The 16200-nt window shown below is 34.7% G+C and overlaps 2 protein-coding genes across 3 annotated transcripts; both read left to right on the plus strand.

Moving 5' to 3' along the window:
* The first annotated feature begins 1689 nt into the window (after positions 1–1689).
* LOC7454040 (dolichyl-diphosphooligosaccharide--protein glycosyltransferase subunit STT3B) lies at positions 1690–7756 on the plus strand. The gene is made up of 6 exons (XM_002318309.4): positions 1690–3595; positions 4105–4641; positions 5420–5874; positions 6287–6409; positions 7155–7214; positions 7400–7756. Exons 1-6 carry the CDS (start codon positions 2669–2671, stop codon positions 7527–7529), a joined length of 2232 nt encoding a protein of 743 aa, XP_002318345.2. The 5' UTR covers positions 1690–2668; the 3' UTR covers positions 7530–7756.
* Positions 7757–11608: 3852 nt separating this feature from the next.
* LOC7454038 (uncharacterized) lies at positions 11609–15515 on the plus strand. 2 transcript variants are annotated; one of them, XM_024582056.1, is made up of 6 exons: positions 11609–12133; positions 12228–12292; positions 13613–13699; positions 13782–13924; positions 14751–14853; positions 14957–15515. In XM_024582056.1, exons 1-6 carry the CDS (start codon positions 11661–11663, stop codon positions 15175–15177), a joined length of 1092 nt encoding a protein of 363 aa, XP_024437824.1. In that variant the 5' UTR covers positions 11609–11660; the 3' UTR covers positions 15178–15515. The 2 variants fall into 2 exon arrangements, with proteins under 2 accessions (XP_024437824.1, XP_002318343.2); XM_002318307.3 differs by having other exon boundaries at positions 13794–13924.
* The last annotated feature ends 685 nt before the right edge of the window (positions 15516–16200 follow it).

Genomic DNA, 16200 nt, shown 5'->3' on the forward strand with positions numbered 1-16200 from the left:
AAGACCGTCCTTTGTTTCGCTCCAAGATATTGCTAAAGGAGAATAGCTGAATGCAGTAGGGTGCTTATAATCTGTTCTCAAGACACATTATTATAGCTTTCAGTTTATTGTTTGATACAAATTAAGTCCTTGTCAGTACTTTCTATTATATACAGAACAATTTTATATACTGTTATTTTTGTTTTCTTGTTAAGGAGTAACTGAGATGGCATTTTTGGAGTCCATGGTGACCACTAGGTGCTGTTCTTGGAAGATGAAACAGGAAAACTGAGCTGCGTGGCGATCCCGATGTTGCTGATCTACCAATGTACGTGTTCTCATTGGGTGATGCCTGCTGGATTAGAGATCATAGCCTTGTTATATTGTTTTTAATTCTTCTCATGTTCATGCAATCTGGAGTCCATTCAACCACATCTTGATATTTTCCTTCCGAAGTTTGCCCTATCATACAAGAGTTTTGGTACTGCTGCTTTTACACTTCGATCTGCTGTTAGCTTTCCCAATTGCTGGTTCTGCATCTTTTGATTTTGCTTTTCGTCCAATCTCCAATTTCGAGTTTGTTGTGTTCTTGAGCTTCTCGTGAAGCTTTCTATGATGGTTTTTTGTGATTCCACAATAGCTTTGGGACCCTCATGACAACAAATTTAAGCTCGAGAGCTCACACCCATGCCTCGAGTGACAAGTGCTGCATTTACATGTTGGCCAATGAATGTCATCGTTCTGTGTGCTTCAGCTTCCTGACTTTGTTTTCTTTGACAATGCAGTTTTCATAATTGCTTTGAGAGACAATCATCCATAACTCGAGAGCTTATGACCATAGTTTTTATGTAGAAGATATCATTTCTTGATTCGATTCTTCTCATGAGGACAATGCTCAAGGCTCGAGAGGGAATCAAGCAAGCAAGGTAAACAAATCACGTCTCATGTCGCGTCTACCCCTCTACAATTCAATCTCTTAATAAAATCAAATTGGAATTGAGAGATTGTAAATTATCTTATTAGATTTTAAATTTATTTTTTAAAGATTACTGTTTTCCTATAAATCTTAAAAATCAAAGTATGTACAATATAACCCGAATACCTTCAAGTAATAATAAAAATAAAATAGTTAACACATAGGGCTTGTAGCTCAGTGGTCTTAGCAGGCTTTGCCCTGCCTAAGTGCCCTGGTTCGAGCTCTCGTGTGTACCCAGCACATGAGGGTCTAGCTGCTGTGGTCCATTGTGGACTTGTTCCGCCCCCCTCCCGGCTTCGACCCTCTATGTGCACGCCTGTCACCCCCGCGGTGCCTTACCTGCTCCTGGGCTTGCAGGATGTCCAGTGAGCCGTGGGGAATAGTCGTGGTGCGCGTAAGCTGACCCGGACACCCCACGTGAATCAATAAAATAAAATAAAATAGTTACTTTGGTGTCTGATTTGGGCTGTAATTATGTCCTCAAAATCCTCTCAACTTCATGTATTAATTCCAACCGTATTCCACCTTGAAAATAAATTCCCCGGTGGCATCAAGACCTCAAGGTTGAACCCAACACTTCAAGTATTATTCAATAATTACAGTAAGACATAATCAATTAAAAATCCTCAACAATAACCAATATTTTGTTACAGAAATTCAATAATATGTAAATTTTTTTTTCAAAAACTCATTGGGGTTCAAAATCAACCTTTTAGAGGGTAGGAATCAAATTAAAGTTGTTGGAACGATCGAGAAATTGTTGGAATTGAACTCAAATAGTAGTGGTGGGTGGACCCACGCGCTACCATGATTGTTGGTGCATTTTGGGGTTGACCAACAATGTCTCCCACTCCTTGTCACTCCAATGCCAGCGATTAAGACCACCATCACTCTAGGAGGGAGATCGGAGTCGATTTCCATCATATATCCTTTCTCTCTCTCCACTGTTGTTCATTTTTGGGCTAGACGTGTTTTGATGGAGAGAAAAAGGTGGGTCACAGTGGTTGGTGATGTTTGATGGTCGGTTTTGGTGGCGGATAAGATGTTTTGGCCAAGAAATAGAGGAGAGGGGGCTACTCGTCCGTCGGAAAATAAAGGGGGATACTGGGCAGCCATTTATCGACGGGAGGAGATGGATAGGCGGTGCTGGCCCTGCTGGGTGTTTATAGGAGAGAGAGAGAGAGATGTTATTTATCTTTCTTTTTTTTCTCGAATTTTCTCCCCCTTCTTTGTGCATGTTACTCTCTCTCTCTCTCTCTCTCTCTTTCATTACCCTCTTATACGACCGAAAATTCCTACCTTATATTCCCTTTTTTATTTATTTGGTATTCTTTATCATGACTAATTTATTTATTTATTTTTTCTAGCAAATAAGATCCCAAATAAAAAAAGTCTTGGTCTCCTTCCTTTATCCTAGAATATGCTAATCATAAATTGACAAATCATCCATCCCATCTCTAATCCAGTTGGATTATCATTAAACTTCATTTAACCCTTACTTCCCCAAACAAAACTTAATTAGCCCCTACTCTAATCACACTCTACTATGTATTAGGGCTTTACTAAAAAAAAAAAAAAAAACATAACATCACATCACATCACTTCTACTTAAAACCCCAAAGCTCAAACTCCATACACCATCATGAAACCTTAAAAATGCCAAAACCATAAGAATCACCAAGCCCCTCTTCAATTTCTCTCCAGAAACAAACCATGGCAGTCACCAAAACAGAACCCATAAACGGCAGCACAACAAAATCATCAGCACCACCATCATCAATGTCTCTTAAATCGGATCTGCTGTCAACACTATCGCTCAAATCACTGAAACTCAAGACCAAACAACAAGAACTCCTGATCCGTGTCTCAATACTCTGTTTAGTCTATGTTTTAGCTTTTATCACTCGTTTGTTTAGTGTCTTACGTTATGAGTCAATGATCCATGAATTCGATCCTTACTTCAATTATCGAACTACCCTTTTCTTAACTCAAAAGGGTTTTTATGAATTCTGGAATTGGTTCGATTCCGAGAGTTGGTACCCTCTTGGACGTATCATTGGAGGAACCCTTTATCCTGGATTGATGGTTACTGCAGCCATTATGTACTGGGGTTTGCGATTCTTACGTTTTGCTGTTCATATTCGCGAAGTTTGTGTGTTGACAGCACCGTTTTTTGCGTCGAATACTACGCTTGTTGCGTATTTTTTCGGCAAAGAGATATGGGACACTGGTGCTGGGTTGGTTGCTGCTGTTTTGATTGCGATTTGTCCTGGTTATATATCGCGATCTGTTGCAGGGTCTTATGATAATGAAGGGGTTGCGATTTTCGCATTGTTGCTGACTTTTTATTTCTTTGTTAAGGCAGTGAATACGGGGTCTTTAGCGTGGGGATTGGCATCGGCTTTTGGGTATTTTTATATGGTTTCTGCTTGGGGAGGTTATGTTTTTATTATTAATTTGATACCGCTCTATGTGTTGGTGTTGCTGATTACCGGGAGGTATTCGATGAGGTTGTATGTGGCCTATAATTGTATGTATGTGTTGGGAATGTTGCTTGCTATGCAGATTCGGTTTGTGGGGTTTCAACATGTGCAGTCCGGTGAGCACATGGCAGCTATGGGTGTGTTCTTCTTGATGCAGGTTTGATGCTTAAATCTTTTCTCTTACTACTTACTAATTGCTGTAATGATTTTGGATTTGTGTAGTTTGCCTTAATTGCTTGTATTATGTTGGGTTTCTTGTAGATAAGGATGAGGCCAAGTAACAGAAGGTTTTTCTAAATGCAGTACTATGAATTAACAGTCCTTGAATTGATATTGTTGTTATCTTGAGCTTAAGAACGAGATTTTGTTACTAGTGTTAAACTACTGAAATTCGAATGTGTTTTTTGTTTTGATGTCTTCACAGTTTAAACATGTCATTTGTTTTGCTTTAGTCTCTCAATCTAATCAATTTGCTTGATTTTTCCGGATACTCACAAAAATGTGAAGTTTGATGCTTGTGGTATCTTCAACTCTATTTCTTAGATTTTTGTAACTGTATATGATATTTGTGTAGCTTATATTGTCATTATAGGCTTTAACTATGCTAGTCAGAGCAAAAACGCTAATTTTCTTCGGATATGCACTAACACTGAACTATTTTTTCAGGTGTTTTATTTCTTAGATTGGGTTAAGTATCTGCTAAATGATAAAAAGTTGTTTGAAGCCTTCTTGAGGATTACTGTGACCTGCGCAGTGGGTGTAGGTGCTATTGCTCTTGGAGTTGGCACAGCATCTGGGTATATTTCACCGTGGACTGGCAGATTTTACTCTCTGTTGGATCCAACATATGCTAAGGATCACATCCCCATCATTGCATCTGTCTCTGAGCATCAGCCAACAGCTTGGTCATCTTTCATGTTTGATTTCCACATCCTACTTTTCCTTTTCCCTGCTGGTCTGTATTTCTGCTTCAAGCGGCTGTCAGATGCCACAATATTCATTGTTATGTATGGCCTAACAAGCATGTATTTTGCTGGTGTCATGGTTCGGTTAATTCTTGTTGCTACACCTGCGGTATGCTTAATTAGCGCCATTGCTGTTTCTGCCACTATAAAGAATTTGACTATGCTGTTAAGGACTAAGAGCAAGGTTTCCCAAACTGGTTCTACTAAGGGAACAGGTGGTGGAAAGGCTTCTTCTAAGGTGAGTTCTTTACACTTGATTTGAGTTTTTTTGCCCCTCCATCCTTTTGATTGGTTGTGAAGTTGACTGGTTGTATTGTTGCTGAAATGAATATTTGTATTCTCTTTGTCTGTGTCAACTGTCCTTAATAAATTAGATGCTTGACAGAATCTGGTTGCCAATGAGCTTGTTATCTATATTGGAAAACCAACTTAACTAAATAATGTTGCTATTCTGCATCGCTTGTGGGATAATGTCTAAAGTTGGTTTTAGGACACCTTTCATTATTGTTCAGCCATGCTCAACTCTGCTTTAAGAGTCAGCAGTATTAGTGTGACTTCTTTTTCATATATTTTACTTATGCTAGGACTTGCTGCTGATCTCAAGACAACCCATCCTTTTAGTCAAAGAGTTTTTGCTGATGGTGTTTTCTAATGAAGCTATCGGTTTGCATTGCTGTTCTTGTTTCGTAGTTTTGATAATGTTAATTGCCTTGTGTTTAAGAGTTTGGAGTTGCATTTATATGATGGTGTCAATGTTATTGGCCACTCTCACTGGGAATTGGCAAGAAAGTGATTTTTGATGAGCTACTTTATAGCGTTGAATAAATTATGAAGCTTTGATTTCAGTAATGCCGCCATTATTTGGTCATGGTCATTACCCTCTCCAGTAAATTTGGACCAATACAACTTTTTGAATAATACTCCTATGGAGTGCTATTGTATTGGAGGGAGGTTTCCTTTTGCTTTATTCTGGTTATTATTTTATATAATGCTGGTTGTATTTGATGTGTGAGCAGGCTTTGCTTGATCAGTCTCAACCTTTTCAAAACAATGGTGCTATTGCATTGCTTTTTGGTGCATTTTACTTGCTCAGTAGGTATGCCATACATTGTACCTGGGTTACATCAGAGGCCTACTCGTCTCCTTCAATTGTCTTGGCTGCAAGGGGTGCCCATGGTAATAGGGTGATCTTTGATGATTACCGTGAGGCTTACTTTTGGCTTCGACAGAATACTCCTCCAGATGCTAAGGTGATGTCATGGTGGGATTACGGGTATCAGATCACTGCCATGGGAAACAGAACAGTTATTGTTGACAATAATACCTGGAACAATACACACATTGCCACTGTTGGCCGTGCAATGTCATCTTATGAAGATGAGGCGTATGAGATAATGAAATCACTTGATGTGGATTATGTGCTAGTTGTCTTCGGGGGTGTTACAGGCTATTCTTCTGATGATATCAACAAGTAAGGCTCCAATGTTTTTAATTGAACATGATCTGCATTTTATAAGATCCTGAATCAGTTTACAGTCCATAGTTTGTGTTCTTCTAAATAATTTGAATTTGAAAAGTTTAGCATATGCTATTGACCCTTGAACCATATTCTAATTGGTTCAGGCGGGAGTGGCTTTATGTAATCTTAAATTCAGAAGTTGATCCCATCTTAAATTCATTTTCCCTCCCATATTAAACTTAGACTGTGTGAAACATTTCTTATGCTGGACTGATTGCTGAAGCTTTCAATTATGGTCTGTACTGCTATTCTCATTTCTGGTTTATGAGCTTCTCTGGGCAACAACTTTGATAACACGATCTTCTTAATGTTTGTGGGTAGTGTAGTTTTTCATGTATCTAATAAAGTTAGTCATTTGCACCAGGTTTTTATGGATGGTGAGAATTGGAGGCGGAGTATTCCCTGTAATTAAGGAACCCGACTATCTTGTCAATGGGGAGTATCGTGTTGACAAAGGTGCAGCTCCCAAGATGTTGAACTGTCTCATGTAAGTTGCTGTTTCTTATTCGTGTTTCAAATTTGCTTGATTAGTCTTGTTTTATGTTTTAGTATTTGTTATTTATTCTGTTTTTTTCCCCTCGTATAAACTGAAATATGGTTCCTTTCAAGTTTTGCCTATAGAGACTGCAAAAATTGTCAGATCTCATGTAGTTTGTGAGATTGAGGAGTTTGAAGGTGCCTTTCCTCTGTATTCTCATTGCATCCTTCATTCATTATAAGATATGGAATTCTGATTTGAGCACTGCATACCCACATCAGAATCATAAAGATTTAATCTCATATAAGTCTATCTGGATGTCTTTTTCATGCAAATTTCTCCATTACATTGGGGTTGTCATGCCAACTTATTTTAATAGCTGTACCAAAACAGCCCTTCTTTTCTGTGTCAAAACATGCCTTATAGTAAAAGATGCATTCGTCCTACACACAAAATTACTTGCCAATATTTTGGTTTTGAATCTTTATATTTTCATTTTCCTCTAAAATTTCATGCCTTTGTTACATCTAATACTTTTGGCTGTAACTGTCTTTCTTGATAATTCTATTGCGCTACTTTAGTTGATCTGCTGTTTTGACCTTTGACATTATTGTGAACCAAGGACAAATTGAGTTCCAACATTGAGAAAGTCTTTAGCTTCAGTGAATTATGATCATATATTGATCACATGTTACCCAGCGCGGTTCGATTTTTGTAGTTTAGAGAAGTTATACCATGTATTGTTGGTGAATAGGTACAAGCTATCCTACTATCGATTTGGAGAGCTGGTGACAGAGTATGGGAAACCTCCAGGGTAAGCTCAACATCCCTTGCCTTCTTTCTCAATTTGTTTAGAATTTACATGCACTGGGTGTGGTTGGTTGGAGTATATCTGGAAGTGACTACCTCGTGATTACTGTTTGGACTCTCTTTCGTTCTGTGAAGTTGATCATTCCCTTTGTTTTTCTTCTTTTTTGTAATTGATCTGTGCTTTGGCAGGTATGATCGAGCAAGGGGGGTCGAAATTGGAAACAAGGACATTAAACTTGAACACTTGGAAGAGGCATTTACGACATCTAATTGGATTGTTCGTATTTACAAGGTCAAGCCACCAAATAACAGGTGGTGAAATCTCTCATTCCACTGAGGAGGAGAAGGGATTTGGTTGTTGAACTGCAATCTTGATTCTTGAGAGATAGATGTGGCCATAGAAGTAGAAAATTATTAGTAAGAGATTGAGCTTGTAACATTCGAGGCTTTTGAATTTTCTGGGCCCGAATTTTGGTGTTTCCTCCATCCCTTCACCCCCATCCATCAGAACCATTTATCATGCTATATTGCTGATAAACCATCTTAGATCCTCGACTGGTTAGTATCAAACTAGATATGTTGTCCTTCCTTTGCCGCGGCCAAACAAAATTTTTTTATGTAAAGGAAGTGATAGGTCAAAAAAATTTATGTCTCAAGTTACTAGTTAAAGTGATAATTTAAATAATATAAAAATATAAAAACTGATAAAAAAAAAATAAACCTACATCCAACCCTAACCCTATATGAACTATCAAACAACTAAGTGAAAGAAAACTAGAAAAAAAGAGAGTCAAACTTAAATAAATAAAAAACAGAAAACATTAGTTTTTAAAAAAAAACAAAAATCATTAGTATAAAAAAAGGGGGAAACTAAGTAAATCTAGGTGAATTTTTTAAATCTAGCCTCATTTAAAAAACTTGTAACTTGTTAAAGTTCAATCAAGAAGTTTAAATGTTTTTTAATTTAATTTTGAATGATGAATTTATTAAAAAATTATTAATAAAAATATTTGCAAAATAAAAGGAACAAACTAAAAAAAGAATGAAGCTAAAATCTAATAGGAAAAAACTTAATGAGAATTAAATCTAAAAAAAAAATTATCCCAAACAAAAAAAATACAATTAAAAGAATTAAAATCAAACTTAAAAGATAAAAAATCATAGGGGTGAAATTGAAAATTATTTGTAATATGATAGGTTATTTATAAACTAAAAAATGGTAAAGAATAAAATAGAAAAAAAATATTGAGGGCTAATTCGATAGAATCCAACCAAAAAGATAAGAAAACAAAAGTTAAAAAAAGAGAATTAAACCACACAAAAAAAACATCAATTAAAAAAAAAACAGGGTTATCCTGACAAACCTCTTAAACCTGATCTAATATCTAAACATTGTATCTTGTGAAATTTTTTACCCAAATTCAATGAAGAAGCGTAATTCTTAACCAATTTAATTTTAAAAGATGAAATCGGTAGAAAAATATTAATAAAAAAATCTGCTAAAGCAACAAAAAAATGAGAATAAAATGTAATAGAAAAAACTCAAGGAGGATGCAATTTAATAAAATAAATATCAATTAAAAAAATAAAAATTAAAAAAATCATAGGGGGTGAGATTGAAAACATCTGTAAACACCAAGTAAACTCAAGGGAATATCTTGAACATGGTCAAATATTAAAAAACTCGCAACTTATAAAATTTGAATCTGGATTCTATCAAGAAGTTTACTATAAGTCAATTTAAAAATATAAAAATTAAAAACTTGTAAAGGCAAAAAAATATAACAAAAAAAGCCTCGAGCGAGCCCGGCAGCCACTCAAGTCAACAAATCAAACACATGACTTAAGACATGAAATTAGAATGATTCTATAAATAGAAAAGCGGGAAAAAATATAAAAAAAATACTTTAAGAAAAGATGGAATTCAACTCGAGCTAATTCTTCGGGCTAATTCTTCAGATTTATGACGCGGGTGGGGTGACCCCATTAAAAGCAAACCCTAAAAAACAAAGAAGCAAGATTCTTAATCAAACAAATAAGGGATGAAATGGGGAGTAAAAACAAAAAAAAAAGTAATTAAAAGAATTAGGGCTAAATTCATGAAATTAAATGTTTAGGGAAAATAAAATAAGATAAAATGTTTAGGGATGAAATTGAAAAAAAAAACAAATTCATTAAGAAAATGATTTAAAAAATAGAAATTAAAAAAATTAGGACCAAATTCAATATAAAAATTAAATGAAAATAAATACCTAGGGGTGGAATTGGAAAAAAAATTTCAAATCAATCAAGAAAATGATTCAAAATAAATATTAATTAAAACAATGATGACAATTTTTTTAAAAAAAAATCAAACGACCAGGAATGAAATCGAAAATAAAATCTAATTAGAAATAATCAATGTAAATAAAACAATTGCAAATAAAAAAAAAGGACTTAATCAAAAGAAAAAAATAAATTAAATGGCTGATATGATTTTTTACATGGTCAGCACGCAGTCCAATGAAGAAAGAGAAGGAAAAGAAAGAAAGAAAATAAAAGTGTTTTTAGGTCAAACTATGTTGAACCACTATACACGCCATCATCCAGATAGGAAAGGACGTCAAGACGAATCAAATGATATAGCAAAATCACGATTACAATCACTGAAGTTAGTTGTACGCGCTGCCGGAAGGCGGCCAAACGGGTGACACGTGAGAGGCACGTGTCAACAATTTTTTCATATATTTTTTTATTTGTATAAAACCGAAAACATCCTTAGAACTAAACAATAATAACAAACAAACTATGATGAAATTACAACTAAGCTCCTGAAATCAATGCTAAAAATTTAAATGGTAAGGGTAATATAATAATTCTATTATTCTATCAAATATGAAAATATAAATATGTCTTTGTACAGAAGACATTTGATTATTTTATTAAGGGTTATATTAATAATTTTAATGTGCATTAAAAAATAAAATTATCAAAATGACCTCGTATAATTTTTAAAAGATATTTATGTTATAGTAAAAATATCATCTTATCTCAAATTAAAGACAAAATATAAAATTACTAAGGAGTAATATAGTAATTATACTGTTATAATGTATCCTAGGACATAAAGGGATTAGTTTTTTTTTGGATAATGATCCTGGTGACTTCTTTTGTGCAATTCATGGATCTTGATTAAAAGAGGTTTGTCTCTTTAATTATCTTGCACAGAAAGCTCTGACACCAACCAAAAGCATATTCATCCAGTCAACTTAAATGCAACTTCATGTTTGTAGTTTGTTGATTATTACGGCAGTTTTTGTGATTTTTTAAAAAATAATTTTAGTTTTATTATTAAAAATTTAAGTAAAAATATATGTTTGATTAAAAATATTATGAGATGTATTTTTGTATGTAAATAAAATAAAAGGTAAGTCTTCATAAATTAAAAACTGGTTATTTTAATTTTTACAAAACTAAAATTTAAAACGCAATTATATGTGAGGTTTAATGTAAAAAACAAAAATTATATAGGTTAACTAAATAATTTTTTCTCGAGAAAAAAACAAAAAGATACTACATACTGAATGAGTGAGTATTTTTTAGATTCGATGAATAATGAGTATGATATAAATAGAGTCAAACTTGATCTAAAATCTGTCCGAACTTCACTCGGAATATATATTTATATTATATAAATATATTTGGAGAATATTTAGATTTTTTAATACAATATAATATATATGTACTTTAATATTTACATAATATATATTTTATTTTTATTAATTAATAAATAATAGATACCCATTAAATATCCAAAATCCAATGATTAATTTATAAATATATAAATTTTTTATTTAATAAATAATAAATAAAATATAAATATCAACAAATTCAATCCACGTTACCCTACCTAATCTTCATGGCTTTCAGTGCTACTATAGGCGTTGTCTATTGTATTCTGGGTGGACCAATGGAGCTGACTTTTTAAGGGTTCACAACCGTGTGATGGGTTAAGGTTCTGGGATTTGATCCCTTGACAATCTTGGATCACTTTCTTTCTCCATGGATTTTGATGGAAATTAGAGGCCCAAACACGTTTAAAAATCTTTAAAAATTATTTTTAAATAAAAACAATTTAAATTAAAAAAAAACATAATTTCAAATTCGTTACTAAACGCTAACTTGAATAACGTAATTTACCCTAAGACCATGCAAATTTTATAATCAATCGAGATATTATTTAAATTTAAAATTTAAATCAAAACCAAAAAAAATATTATTTTATTAAAGTTATTAATTTAGAGACCATGAAAATTTAATAATTAATCGAGATATTATGTAAATTTTAAATTCAAGTAAAAAACAAACAAAATAATTAATTCGAGTTATTAGTTTAGAAAATAGTGACTGAGAAATAATTTACTCAATAGTATTTTATCTTGTTTCCATCGAAAAGGAACGAAGTCCAAACATGCAGTTTCAAGGGCTTCTGTTTACTGGTTGCTACTCCAATCTTCTAGTAGCTGACAGGAGATACAACCTCACAGTCAACCCCTCTTTCACACTCAAGAACAAGTCTTCCTCAGTAAGGGCACACGCTGCCCTCAAACTTGGCCATATTCAAAGAAGCAACAGCACCAGTACTTGTGCCAGAGGTTTATTATGGAGATGGGGGGTGTCTAAAGTCATCTCCATTTACTTGTTGTGTTGCCTCAATCTTGTAGCACTGGCTCAAGATTATCCATCTTTATCCACTTCTTCGTATGAATGTGAGGATGTTAGCAGTTACTATGCAAGTGTGAAGGGATTAGAAGGGAAAGCACTGAAAAAGAAACTTCATTCTGTTATCTCCAAGCATCAGTCACTGTCTTACAAAGAGGTTTGGGATGCCCTCAAGTTTCTTGATGCTACAAATGTTGATAGGCCTCAAGCTTCATCTGGGATGTATGTATTCCTCTCTTCTTCTTTTTTGGTTTTGTGATTGTGGTGCTAAGAGTTTTGTTTGTGGTAGTAATTGAGGTGGGTTTTGTATATGCAGAGTTGAAATTTACTCTCTGAGAGCTGTTTCGAAAAACTTAGCTGGAAAACCTGAAGGATGGAATAGTGAGTCAGCTAAATTCTAAACTTTGATGCAGTTAATGTCTTTCTGATTCTTTTTTCATTCAATCCTTAAAGAGAGAGCATTTTATTAACACTAGGACTCATGATTTTGATTGTTATAGATATTAATTTGTTGCGCAAGAGGAGAGGGGAAGGGGGATCGACAGTGTTGTTTGGGAAATAATAGACCATTTGAGGGGAAGGTCTCATTGTTTTTATCGGCAATGATATCAGAATAAACTTCTTGATATCCATGACTTGGCATAGATAAGAGAATTGGTTCACTTTTTTTCCTTTTGGTAGGAATTTGCCAAAGCTATTTGACCTCGTAAAGTTGCCACTCCATATTTCGATGCCTTCTTGTTGATCCTATGAATGGCTAGACTGATATTCGCATTCTTAAAGAGAACATTTGATTGTTATAGATATCTAATTTGTTGCACAAGAGGGGAGGGGAAAGAGATTGACGATGTTGTTCGGGAATATTATACCTTTTTTAGGGGAATAGTCTAACTGATTGTTATAGATATCTAATTTGTGCCATGACATCAGAATAAACTACTCCTTGATATCCCTAACTTTGTGTAGATGAGAGAAATTCGATGCTTTCCTTTTTGTAGAAATTGGCCAGAGCCACATGGCCTTGCTAAAGTTACTGATCTCTCATTTTTTCCAATCCTATATATGAATGGCTGGTTGACTAAAATTTGCATTTGGTAGGTTTTTCTTGTTTGTCTGCTCATTATTGTTTCTATTTCAAGTGATCATTGTCTATCCTGATATGTCTTAGATCTTTCTTTGTTTTATTTTTCTTGGTTCACCTCTTTGGCTGTATTTTTTTTCAAGTGAAAACCCTTTGGTTTTGTAACTATGCTTACACCTGGGTCGCCAAAAGCTCATCAATATCTATGCTTCCTCTGTTCTGCTTCCACTTACCTTTCCATCTAATGAATGTACCTTCAGTTGATAAGGGGGAGGAGGGAGGGGAGAGTTTTTAAAATGGTACTTAAAAATTTTCATGGGATTTCTTTGATGCAGAGACAACTAACATGCACCCTGAACATGTTCCGTTCTTCTAGATCTTAGTTATGAGAAATTGAGAAACAATTTTATCATGTATTTTCTAGCTTTAGGTGGATTGTGCACTCAGTACAGGAGATTATGTCACCTATGTGATGCTATATGTTCTGGTATATCAGAACATTTTATTTTATCAAACTTGGCAAAAAACAGTTCACCATCTTTCCTGTTTAATCTAGTTATTGACTATGGCATTCTTGTTGGCTGCAACGATGTCAAGTTTTCAAACTGCTGCATTTTCAGGGGAACATTTGTGGCCTCGTTCTTATGGGCTAATTAGCGGTCCATCCTTGACTGATCTACATAATATTCGCCCGGCAGATGTGAATGGTGAGAGAGGCTGCTGCTCTTCGTGTACAATTGAGAATTCAGTCTCATGAACTGATGCCATCCTTAACTGATATATAGTTAGAGTTCCATGCAGTAAATTCATCTCGGGGAAACAAATACTACGGAGAATGCAATAAGAAATCAATACGATGTCTAAAGCCTGCAAACAAAGAAGCTGCTTTTGACACGGAAACAGACAAGGAGAGATGGACACCACCTACAAAGGTTTTTCTGCATGTCTTGAACCTACACGCTTTTCATCAGCATATAATTGATTGTTATTACATGCTCTTGAAACAGAGGACACAGCGTGTAACAAGTTGTGCATACCCAGGATATGCTTTAGGTTGCTTTTAATGGGCAGAGATAGCATTTGTTTGACACTGCAATTAGGGCTGGTCAAGTGAGAGTTTAGCCTCATATATTCATATAGTTTAAGAATGTGTTTTGCTAATGTGGAATCACGCAGGATTGCCTTTGAACTTACTAGCCAGGAGAAATAAATTAAGATATTATTTTAAGATTCATCAATGGATTCAAACCTCACATTACAAGTTCTTGACAAGATCTGCAAAGAAAGCATTTCAAGTTCATCAAGAGCCCTATTTCGTCTGGAAAAGTTTCTTAATCAGGAATTTTGATGTCTGCTAGCTATGAAATATGCTGATGTTGCTGCCATGTTTCAGTTGTTGTACCTATATCATGTTACTAAGTTTGCAGTTCCAGGTTGCATGCTTTGGCCTTTTTCCAAGTTAGTTGGAAACTTCATGAAATGACCTATGCTTAGTAAAAGGAAAACCTCTAGTTGGGTTTCCAACTCTGAACTGATTAAATCACCTTAATCAGATCCGATCACACCAGCGCACTGGAAGCATGTGGGAGGTACTAATAGCCCCACTCCAATGCCCTCCTGCTGATATGCTCTTGTTGTTCGCTTGTTCTGTTTTTATAATGGATCTCGTTACTTTGGTAAACAGAGAAAAGAAACAAAAATCTGGCTTCAATTTTTCTGGAACTCATTGAGTTGTGATTTTCGTTACTTGACTTGCAGGTTAGAGGGGATATAGCAAGGGCAATAATGTACATGGCTGTATGTTATGGGCTTCATCAACCAGGTGGACAAAATCTTCACCTTTCTGATTCTCCAAGCATTGGTAAGTTGAGAAAAATGGTCATAAGTTGACAGGAGAAAGATCGGCAGCCAACTGCATACGATGTTAGCCAGCCTTAACCATTTTTTGTCACTTGTTTTTGTAGAGAACAGAGAGATGGGACTTCTTTCTACATTGCTAAAATGGAATGAAGTTGATCCACCTTCAAGAGAAGAGAAGCTGAGAAATGACAGGGTCTGCAAGTTTTATCAGCACAATAGAAATCCTTTTGTCGATCATCCTGAGTATGTCAGTCTTATTTGGAAAAGAGTTACCCCAACCCACCAAAATCGGCATTTTCCTGCCAAGAAGGAAATAATGAAGTGAGTTGAAACACCTAACAAAAGAAGAATCAAGAACAAGGCATCTTGGTATCTTGAAGAACAATTTATTCTTACACCCAAGGTTGTTCCAGCAAATGATGGGAAAAGCAAGAAGCTTCCTTGAAGAATCCTTGATTGTGGTGCAAGACCTGTTTTGTACCAATAACTTGTAACTACAACAACAATTATTGGTTTCCTGACATTTACATGTCATCAAAAGAATGATAATCGGGGTGGCCCCCGTGGCCTTTCCATGTTTTCTGAATCCAAAACACTGTAAGGCTCTTGTTGGCACTGGCAATTTGGTGGAACCAGTATGCTATAGAATCGGGGCGTTATGTACTTCGTGTTAAAATACAAAGATAATCCTTAACATAATACGCAAAGATAACGTTTCCAGATTAAAAATGCAAGGCATCCATGGATGACATTGCAGCTCAGTGATGTAGCAGTAGTCACCATACTTGATGGTTCAACCCCTTCTTCCTGGCAAATTAAGTAAAGAAATCATCAAAAAAGTGAAGGGAATAAAGTTTTATGTTCGTGGTGAGAGTACAATAGACTGTTGAAAGACCCGCCTTCTCAAATAAAACCTTAAATTAAGGAAAAAGGAAAATGACAAGACAATTATTTTTAATGAACTGTGATGATCCATATGTAAAATTATACATAATAAAATATAATTTAGATGTATCATTATTATTTAGATTATAACTAGTGTGATACTACTGTGATTCTATTTTGAATCTATTTTGAAATACATAAAAATTATTTAGTATTATTATTAAATCCGGTTTAGTGGGTTAATTTTTAAACTTTTTAACTCGGTTTATTATCTAACTCGGATTTAAAATTAAACCTAGTCTACTTGGTGGGTTCTAGAATAACTCGAATGACCAATAAAAAAACATGATTTGACTTAGAAAAAAAAATCAAGATTTGTTTTTAATATTGAAACAGTAATATATTGGATTAACCTGAATTTCGTAACTTAACTTATCAAGTCTATGATTCGAGTTATGAATTT

The sequence above is a fragment of the Populus trichocarpa genome, chromosome 12 (genome assembly GCF_000002775.5).
Source record: "Populus trichocarpa isolate Nisqually-1 chromosome 12, P.trichocarpa_v4.1, whole genome shotgun sequence".
NCBI lineage: Eukaryota > Viridiplantae > Streptophyta > Magnoliopsida > Malpighiales > Salicaceae > Populus > Populus trichocarpa.

What these genes read in the sequence shown, in the direction of transcription:
- LOC7454038 (XM_024582056.1), top strand. Translation starts at nt 11,661, where the DNA reads ATGCAGTTTCAAGGGCTTCTGTTTACTGGTTGCTACTCCAATCTTCTA. An exon ending in GATGGACACCACCTACAAAG is followed by an intron (nt 13,925 to 14,750) that starts GTTTTTCTGCAT and finishes CTTGACTTGCAG; the next exon opens with GTTAGAGGGGATATAGCAAG. An exon ending in TTCTGATTCTCCAAGCATTG is followed by an intron (nt 14,854 to 14,956) that starts GTAAGTTGAGAA and finishes TTGTTTTTGTAG; the next exon opens with AGAACAGAGAGATGGGACTT.
- LOC7454040 (XM_002318309.4), top strand. Translation starts at nt 2,669, where the DNA reads ATGGCAGTCACCAAAACAGAACCCATAAACGGCAGCACAACAAAATCA. An exon ending in GTGTGTTCTTCTTGATGCAG is followed by an intron (nt 3,596 to 4,104) that starts GTTTGATGCTTA and finishes CTATTTTTTCAG; the next exon opens with GTGTTTTATTTCTTAGATTG. An exon ending in GAGTATGGGAAACCTCCAGG is followed by an intron (nt 7,215 to 7,399) that starts GTAAGCTCAACA and finishes GTGCTTTGGCAG; the next exon opens with GTATGATCGAGCAAGGGGGG.